At 34.9% G+C, this 9958-nt stretch overlaps 2 protein-coding genes across 3 annotated transcripts in view; one reads left to right on the plus strand and one right to left on the minus strand.

The window, feature by feature from the left end:
* The window catches only part of LOC106872705 (ceramide synthase 6), a 136610-nt gene that overhangs the window by 60405 nt on the left and 66247 nt on the right, over positions 1 to 9958 (plus strand). The window lies entirely within an intron of this gene.
* Positions 3357 to 9958, minus strand: part of LOC106872721 (lateral signaling target protein 2 homolog) — a 188997-nt gene continuing 182395 nt past the window's right edge. Inside the window, exons 6-9 of the mRNA XM_014919804.2 lie at positions 8813 to 8973; positions 7138 to 7428; positions 6708 to 6811; positions 3357 to 4822 (exon numbers count right to left, since the gene is read on the minus strand). Of these exons, the coding sequence (XP_014775290.1) occupies positions 4697 to 4822; positions 6708 to 6811; positions 7138 to 7428; positions 8813 to 8973 (682 nt within the window). The 3' untranslated portion in view covers positions 3357 to 4696. The remainder of the gene's footprint in view (positions 4823 to 6707; positions 6812 to 7137; positions 7429 to 8812; positions 8974 to 9958) is intronic.

Genomic DNA, 9958 nt, shown 5'->3' on the forward strand with positions numbered 1-9958 from the left:
ATTTTAGTTTGCAAATATAAAAATAGGTGGATTTGTTTTAAAGACAAGTTTTAACAGGAAAAAAGTGTATATATATATACACACACATATATATATATATTACTAACCTTAAATAATAAAACAATTTTAAATCTCTCTTACATAAGCTTAATTCAATCTTCATAAAAAAATTTCTATGCATTTGAACATAATCAATGGAAAACGAATTATCTGATGGACAAAACTAAAATTTTGGTGGGTTTGAATCAAATGCTTTGTTAAGCTACACTTTCATCTGCTGGTTAAATACATTACTAAAAGCAGTGGTGGGCAGGGCCACCAGTAACAAATTCTGATGGATCGTTTGAAACCAGGGAGAGAAGTTACCAAGATCAAAAAGTAGGATTTGAAATTTTAAGTGATTAGTTTAGTGCTTGGGCCATAATGTTTCATAAGCAATGATGATTCAGTTAGAAAAGGAAGCAGCCCCTCCTGACATCATTTTTTCCCAAAATGATGCAGGTGTTAGAGCCTAATTCAACATCAAAGGAGGTGGGATTTTGGAAAGACTGTTTTGAAAGAGATATTTGGGGAATTACTGAAATGAAGAGCTGAATGTTAATTTACAAAAAGGGAAATGGTTTAGTAAACACAACAAAATAACATAGATGCAAATAAATCAAGACAGGGATTAAGAATTCTTTGACAAATTGAAGAAACAGAAAATTACATAAATATATTAGTTACTAATGGCAGGAATGTTTGCAACAAATTTTTCTCATGATCTTCCTCTTTCTGACAATAATAATTTATATATATGATTATTATTATTATTATTATTATTATTATTATTATTATTATCATCATCATCAAGGCAGTGAGCTGGTAGAGTCATTAGCACATCAGACAAAATGCTTTGAGGAATTCCTTCCATCTTTATGTTCCGAGTTCAGATGTCACCAAAGGCTGACTTTGCTTTCATCCTTTCAGAGTTGATAAAATACCAGTTGAGCACTGGAGGTTGATGTAATCAATTAGATCCTTCCCCAAATTTCAGGCCTTGTGTCTCTAGTAGAAAATATTTATTACTATTAAGGCGGTGCACTGCTAGACAAAATGATTTGCAGTATTCCTTCCAGCTTCACATTACTCCAAATTCAGCTGAGGTTGACTTTGAGAGGGTTCATAAAATAAGTACCAGTCAAGCATTGGGGTTAAGGTAATTGACTTCCCCACCCTTCAAAATTGCTGGCCTTTTGCCAATAATAAAACTATTATTTGTAACATTGTCCTTCCATTAAATGTGGTCTGTTCCAAACAGATCATCAATATTTGACTGCTATTTTATTATCCCACTCCAACAACATCTGAATTCAAAACAAAAAGGAACTACAAAGTACTCCAATGTCTGCCACAACATCACCCTTATTCAACATCTGCTCTTCTATGCTTCCACAGGTCTTCTCTAGCACAATATCTTACTACCAGCAGTGTCTTGCAGCCTCCTTCATATGATTCAGCATCCAGATAACAGTCCTCATCACCCCTATTCTATGACCGTTAGAGATCCTCCTGGATTGGTGAGAACATTTTGAACACAAAAAAAGACAAATATGGTGAAACATTTTGCTCAGGTTTCAACTGTTTCTACCGATTTGCTATATTGTTTATCTATTTAGCCATGAAGCCAGAGATTTTAAGAGAAAAGGGGAATTGCTTGCTGTGACGTTAATATTTCTATCAAGTGTGTTAGCAGCAGAAACTATAGTGAATAAGAGATTCAAGTGAGAACTGAACTAAGCCCTGAACTTGGTTTACTAGGAGCTTCTACCTGACTTTGTGGGATTATTATCACATGATGCAAAGTGAATGAAGCAAAGAGGCTGGCATGCAAAGTGAATGAAGAAATAAAATAATTCTTTCAATTAAAATGTATGAAGGAATCCTGGATTCTTCAACATCACGATAGACAATCTTTGATAGAAGCGACAGAGGGTTTAGCAGGACAGTTTAGTGCCGATCTCAAGGGTTTTAAGAAAATAACACTCCTGTTACATATATTAATGGGAAAGAATGTTTAAAAGATGAAAATAAAATGGTTTATAAGCGTCTCTTAACCCTACAGAATTCCCTGTTGAAAAATTGTTTACACAGATACACATTCAGTTGAAAAAACAAAGGAGCCTTTATGCATTCAACCTGCTAGAAATAGTAGTCACGTCACACCCAGCTATCTTAAATGAGGAAGGACATACTGAACAATATGGTTTTGGATGCCCTATGTCTGAATAAAAGGGTGGAATGCTATTGATCATAAGTATGCTCAATCAAGGATGTCCTGGGACTTTAACACCAATAATATACTTGATTTCACAGATAAAAATGAATCCTATGAGAAATTAAAGCAGTTTTTTAATGCAAGCAATAACTTGTAAAATTTTAGGACTGCACTTTTTTTTTTATTAATTTCAATAGGATGACAAACAGATGACTATATAAAAAAAAATTAAAAAATAAAGTAAAATGTGCAAACAGCACAGAAATATATGGGGGTGGGGGTGGAAATAAACTTTGATTGTTCTTTTATTTCAAAATTTGTTTTATTTTTGTTTCACTTTGCTTACAAAGTTAAAAGAATTAAAAAGAGTAAAATAGAAAAAAAAAACAAAAAAACAGTATAACTGCAAAACAAGAGCAAGTAGATGAGGAGGGGTTGGATGTCGGTGGGTTATAAATTACAAAATAACAGATTTAAAGAATGCAGATTTGTTTGAAAAGTAGCTGAAGGTTTCTAAAATACCAGGATTGTTGGGAAGAAATAGTTTGTTGCGTCTCGTCTTTTCACAACTGATCCAACAACAATACTGCTGAAACTTAAACTTTCAAATAATGAAGTAATAAACCTTAGACAACATTCTTATATCTTCATTGCAAAATATTTGACTCTTTCAAACCCAAATCTGCTGAAAGAATCAAAAATACTGCAAAGAAAACAAAAAAAAAGTTAGATCCTAACCTGCTCCAAACGTTTTGGCCATCATTTTGTCTGATAGGAGATAGCTACCCACACAGTCAAAGTATCTCTGCATGAATCTTCAATCTCATCTGTGTGGTCATTTGATCTCGAATCTAAACCAAACTACTTATTCACATGTCTTTCTTGGTCAAACTCCATCTATCCACTACCTCATGTCACATTATCACTCCACACATGTTTAAGAGTCCAATACAAAACATGCTTGGTTCAGATATGACTTCACATACATAATTATCTCATTTGGTATAACAATGGTTGTTGCTAAAATTACTTCTAACATCTCAAAATAAGAAGACACCAAGAGAGAGAGAGAGAGAGAAAGGAGTAAACAAATAAGGAATAAACTCAATGATAGATGTGTCCTTTATTATAAGTTTAATTTTGAGAAACAAATTTTATGGGAGAGGGAAATATGTTATATTCAACACTTCCACTTTATATATATATATATATATATATATATATACATACACACACACACACGCACACATATATACACACACATAATTAGTGTATGTACATATATACATACAGACACATATAGATAGATATCTTCATTAGTAGACTAAAACATGTTGATAGCATTATTTTGTTGCTTTGAAAATAGCAAAGAGATAAACAAACTCTAGTATTGGTAGGATCAAACTGGAAATCCATCTTTCAGTTTTGGTTTCTTTGATGAAAAGAGATCTCTAAGCATTGGAGAAATTACTGTGTACCCCACCACCATTACCAGTGCCTTATCATCAATGTACCCCGCTTCTTAAATCTCACATTTGTCCAATTATTTCTTAAGAGCCATTTAACTAAATTTGCAAAGTAAGAAGATTAATTTCGTAAAACGAGCAGTAATAATTATAATAGAAAAAATTTTTGTTTCACTTCTTTTACAGAACATAAACAATAAAAAAATAATGAGTTGGAGTTTAAAATAAAAATACAAAAACAAAAATCTGAACTGCAAACAGTTATAGAAGACATCACAGTTGTGGTATTGGTTTGGGGATAAAATAAATCCCATATTTTCCACTGGTCAGGTGAAATATTGCTAATATATGTTTTTAAACATACAAAAAAAATAGATGCAGCTTCATTATATATGATTTTTTTTCTTTTTACTTGTCTCTTTTTTTTTTCCCAGATTTCTTTCATAAGACAAAATTCTATTAACAAAATGTAATTACGCTCTTACATGGATTTTTTTGAGAAATAACATACAAAACAAAAAAAAAAAAAATCAGAAAAGGAGAGAATGCTTTTTTATCAAGTTTTCAGCTTGAGGTGTCCAAGGAATTAGTTTGCAATGAAAGTGCTGTAGACCTTACATGGAACACCCAACAAGAGGAGCCCTCCCCACCACCACAAACACGTTCTTGTGCTACCAATTAGTGTGGGGAAGGGATAAGGAAAGAAGAAAAAAGTCGGTACATTCTGACTTGAATTTGCACACCGTCTTTATGCCAGGGCGAGGAAATTCAGAGTTAATCCAGTCAGCATCGTTATCCCAAGCTCCCCTCCATTCACACTGTCATGTCGTGATGGAGTAGCTAAAAGTTACGCTCAACATCAGAACCAGTTGGACAACAATGGAAGGACCATCTGCTTTTTGGAGAAAACAGAGAACCAACTGATAAAGTTCATCCTGATAAGCTAATTGGATCACTTTGGAGTACCAAGTGCTCACTCTTCTTGCACGGTGAAATGAGTCACTTGAAATACAAAACAATGATTGCAGACACGCACTGGCTTCACATGTCCATACTGCGGCAATGGAACAGAGTTAGCTGAGCATCGAGAACAAAATACCTGGAAAGATAAGAAGAGAGAGAGAGAGGAATCAGATAAGCTACCTTCAATTTAAAGTACACTTATTTTTTTTGTTGTCATCATGATTTAACATAACTTTCCATGCTTGCATGGGTCAGATGGAATTTATTGAAGCCGATTTTCTACAGCTGAATGCCCTTCCTGTCACCAACTCTCACTTGTTTACAAGCAAAGTAGTATTTTCCCATAGAGAAATGTTTCTAAACAGAAAAAAAAATTTACACAAAAATTTGGATTTAAACCCAATTTCCAAAATCAACAGATTCTAAATTATTGCAACACTGCCGCCTGCAGGCAAGAATAGCTAAGACACTAAATAGATCTGCACAAGTACTTTTTACTTAGAATATGAGTTCTACATTTAATATTAGTGGTTAGGGCAGCGGACTCGCGGTCATAGGATCGCGGTTTCGATTTCCAGACCGGGCGTTGTGAGTGTTTATTGAGCGAAAATACCTAAAGCTCCACGAGGCTCCGGCAGGGGATGGTGGCGAACCCTGCTGTACTCTCTCACCACAACTTTCTCTCACTCTATCTTCCTGTTTCTGTTGTGCCTGTAATTCAAAGGGTCAGCCTTGTCACACTGCGTCACGCTGAATATCCCCGAGAACTACGTTAAGGGTACACATGTCTGTGGAGTGCTCAGCCACTTGCACGTTAATTTCACGAGCAGGCTGTTCCGTTGATTGTATCAACTGGAACCCTCGACGTCGTAAGCGACAGATTGCCTCTCACTTAGTAATTATGTTGGTTCAAATGTTGACTATCTGTCAATTCTGATGAATCAAAGAAACCAGCCGAATGTGAACTAGTAAGAACTAGATCAAGCCAACATCTCAACTGTATACTTCAGTCTGTGACTGATAGTTATTTATAAATATTAATGAGCCTGATAAATTACAATGACTTCAGCAGAATTTTTTTATTTTCCTTACTACACTAGCTTTTGAACATACTTATTTTCTGAAAGACATATTGAAGTTTAGAAGTGAAAGTAACCAGATAACCATCCATGCATCCATTTTTTTTTCCACCCACAATTCCTGGGAAGGCTGTGTGGGTACAGTCCTCCCCTTGAGCACCTCCTTCCATAGGAGTCCTATCAAAGAAACCATCATTACACTCTCTGGCTGGATTCTCAAGCATAACCAACTGAAGCTATGGACATTATCCAATCATCCCATTCTCAGTCTACTCCGAGGTCTCCTGCCAGTTGGCTTGGCTTGAAGATGCTCAAAATGCTGGGTAATGACTGACCAAAAGAGTATGATCATGAATCCAAGTGGTCGAAATGGGGTTCCTCCAAAGGATCTCTGGAGTAATGTTACATGACAGAGTTCATAACTCAGAGATGAAAGAGCCGCTCTAGGTTGAACCATTATTTCTCCACATCGAGAGGTCATGGCTTCAGTACCAAGGACATGTGAAAATAACATAACAGTTATATAAATATAATCATTCCTTTTTGTTTGGCAGCCAAATCTCTTGAGTTCAGTTTAATAATGGTTTGTGTCAATGACTATTTGTTTTTGCTTTTATAGGAGTCCTTGTGAATTAAGGACTTACATAGTTGTAGTACAGAAGAAAAGAATGTGTTTAAGAAAAGATTTGGCAGATAGATGAATGTGAAGATAATTTCTAGCATTGATTTTTATCAATCCATTTAGTATCATGGTTATTTTCTTTATTTCCAGAATGTGTTCTGTTATGAGGTCATTTTTGACATCAACTATTCTAATTAAGTCTTATTTCAGTTTAAGATATTTTTTAAATTCTTATTGTCAATTTAAATGCTATGAGTTGAAATAATGAAATAAAAAAAAAAAAAAAAAAAGGAATATCTATAGTAAAATTCAATGTTTACCTTGCCACAGTTTCTACAATGATGTCGTCTCTTCACGAAGGTGAAGGGGGCTTTGCAAGAAGAACAGTGGGGACACTGTTCATCTGGAACCCAAGGAGGTGGTTCTGCAAATAAAGGAATGAAATAAGTTTCAGTTCTATTTCAAGCAGTTAGCAAAGCAAAAGTAAGTTTTACATTAAAGAAAAAACAAAACTAATATTCAGTTCCCCACTTCTTTTTCTGTTTTTTATTAAATAATTAACCTATTATTTCCATGGCAGTTTCCAGGTTTAATTGATGCTTTCAGAATCTTATGTCAACCTTCCTGATCATGTTGAAATATTACTCATCTTTAATAATTTTGTTTAAAAAAAAAGTGGTATATCCTTTGCTGACAGACCAGACTGACTGACAAAAAACAATGATTGATCTGGGTGGATAGAAAGCTTACCTTGGAATGACCTTGAGCGTGCATACTGTTCAAGATGTTGTTCATCATCACTGCTGGCACTACGAGCTAATAATGGAGGAGATGGCGAACCCGTTGAGCCAGAAGCAGCAATGTGATGAGGTACACCTACACTTCCCATTGCGTGATTGGAGCTGGCTGTGTAAAGTTGAGAGCCACTCTCGATAGCATTGTCAGCCATTACTAAAGGCTCTGAACAGTTAATATCAAAAACTGCCTTAAGTATACTGCGTAGATCACTGGCAAAATTGGTCTGCAATTGATCAGCCACACCTAGAAAGAGAAAGAAATCAAATGTGATGTTGTGAATATTGAAACAAACTTGATCAAACGTTTTTGAACCAATACTAAATTATTTTCCCTTGGAACCATGAACTAAAGAAAACTGATTCATAATTCCTAATTCACTGAGTTCCCAAATATCAACGATGCCAGTTTTCACCCCTATATTATCAGCCCTGAGAGATCCTCTCATATAGGCGCTTGGTGGATAAAAGCACAGACATAGATCCTAGAAAACAACTGCTAAATTGTTTGTAAATTAATTCTAACCTCAGATGAAGGTTATCTCTGCGAGCCTTACTGTGTGTGTGTGTGTGTTCGGTAAAAGTAAAAATATAGACCTTAAAAAGCACTGGTGATGGTACCATGTATTCTGTTTATCAATTTATGTGGCACCAGCTTTGAGCCACTAACAAAAATATCTCTGCTAAACTATGAGAAAGTGTTGAGATATAGGTCTCTGTTTGTATCAGTTTTTATCTCTAAAATTTGAGATGCGCCTTCAAAGGAGTGTCCTCAATATTGGGAAATACAATAATTTTAACAAATTAAAATTTCAGAGTAGTCTCTTTCATTCCTTTCCTCATTCTTTTTTTTCCACCAGAATTAGCCATTTAGAAATAATTCTCATCACTAAAGATGTAATTTTAATTAATGTTTCTTAGTGTACTGCATCAAATAAACCAACAGCAACTTTACTATTTACTTTGCTATTAGTGACCATCTTTGGTTTCAAGAGGAAAAGGGTTCTTTCCATCAGGATAATGCTCAGCCACATACAATGAGGATGACATTTCACAGGCTGGAGCAGTTTGGATGGGAAACAATGCCTCACCCACCATATTCGCCGGACATTGCCCCATCTGATTAACATTTATTCCGCAGTTTTCAAAACCATTTGGACAAAAAAATATGAATTCTGTAGACGAGGTCAGAACAGTACTGGAAGAATATTTTTTATTTTGGAAGAAAGGCCTTGCAAGTCTACCAGATAGATGGATGAGCATTGTAGAAAATGAAGGAGGGTGTATTTTACATTAAAAAAGAACTTTGTTATCTTCATTTTGAAAAATAAAAAAGGTATAAAAAAACTGCATTATTTATGGGATGACCCAATACATCCATCCAATGCTGCAAGGGAATTGGTGGTAGGAAGGACATCATTTAAGATCTGTTTTTCCTACTGGCATGGGTTGGATAGTTTGACAGAAGCTGGCAAGGCCAAGTTCCATAGTTGGTTTGGGTCTGGTTTCTACAGCTAGATGCCCTTCCTAACACCAACCACTTTATAGTGTACTGGGTGCTTTTTATGTGGAACTGTCACCAATGCTTTTTACGTGGCACCATCACCAGAGCTTAAAAAATATTCACTCACCTGATATACATACAAAAAGTCGATGAATGAGATCACTACTGTTTTGAAAGCGTGAACGGGCTTCATTTCGGGAAGCTAGTTCAGCAGCTTGGATAGCAAGTGCTATCTCTTCATCATCATGGCAATCAGAATTATACGAACTCGTTTCACTACTGGCACAACTGAAAGATTAGAAAGAGAAACAAAAGCATTTTTAAAAGTTACTGAACTTAAAAATCCTATTACAGTCTTTCTTTAAGATAAAGTGTTCCGATGCAAGGTTATTTCTAAACTAAAAATAAATGAAGTCTAGTCTTCTAATATAATCATCTACTCACCTCTGGCTCTGTCATACAAAACCTATTTTAAAGTGTTCCTATTTGAATTAAAACCTTCTGACAAAATGTTATTTAAGAAACTTTTGTTAAATTACATTTGAAAAATCAGTTTGATATTCTTTTTGTTTTTTATTCTTTCATTTGTTTCAGTCATTTCACTGCGGCCATGCTGGAGCACCGCCTTTAGTCAAACAAATCAACCCCAGGACTTATTCTTTGTAAGCCTAGTACTTATTGTATCAGTCTCTTTTGCTGAACCACTAAGTTAAAGGGACATAAATACATCAACACCAGTAGTCAAGAAATGGTTAGAGGGGAGGGACAAACACAAGCATTCCATAGAAACTGTCATAACCACATATATACAAAAATAAACACATTCAAGATGTCCTTGCTCATGCCAATATATATATGTAGTAATGAGGGTTTCTATGGAACGCTTGCATTCAGAAAAAAAACACACACTTCTGGGTTTGTTGTAGGTTGGCCTACACATTGTTAAATGACTTCCTTTTGAAATTCTCCCTGGGGATATACCCAATTCACTGGTTTCAAATATGGAATTTTATTTCTGAAATTAAAGAATTGGGTATGGAAACAGCTGTAGGTAGGAGTTTCTATGTATGAATTTGAATGTCTTTAAATAAAAACATAAGTATGTAAATTTTCATCCATTTTCTTCATTAAAAAGGTTTATCTAAATACCTTTACATTTTGGTGATAAACTAATATACTTGGCAGTCTCTGAACGCTGGTATAAACTGGTGAACTAGGATGCTTGCATCCCTTAAGAGAATTTAATTCCTTGACTAATTAAATGAAATTATTT

The sequence above is a fragment of the Octopus bimaculoides genome, chromosome 1 (genome assembly GCF_001194135.2).
Source record: "Octopus bimaculoides isolate UCB-OBI-ISO-001 chromosome 1, ASM119413v2, whole genome shotgun sequence".
Classification (NCBI taxonomy): Eukaryota; Metazoa; Mollusca; class Cephalopoda; order Octopoda; family Octopodidae; genus Octopus; species Octopus bimaculoides.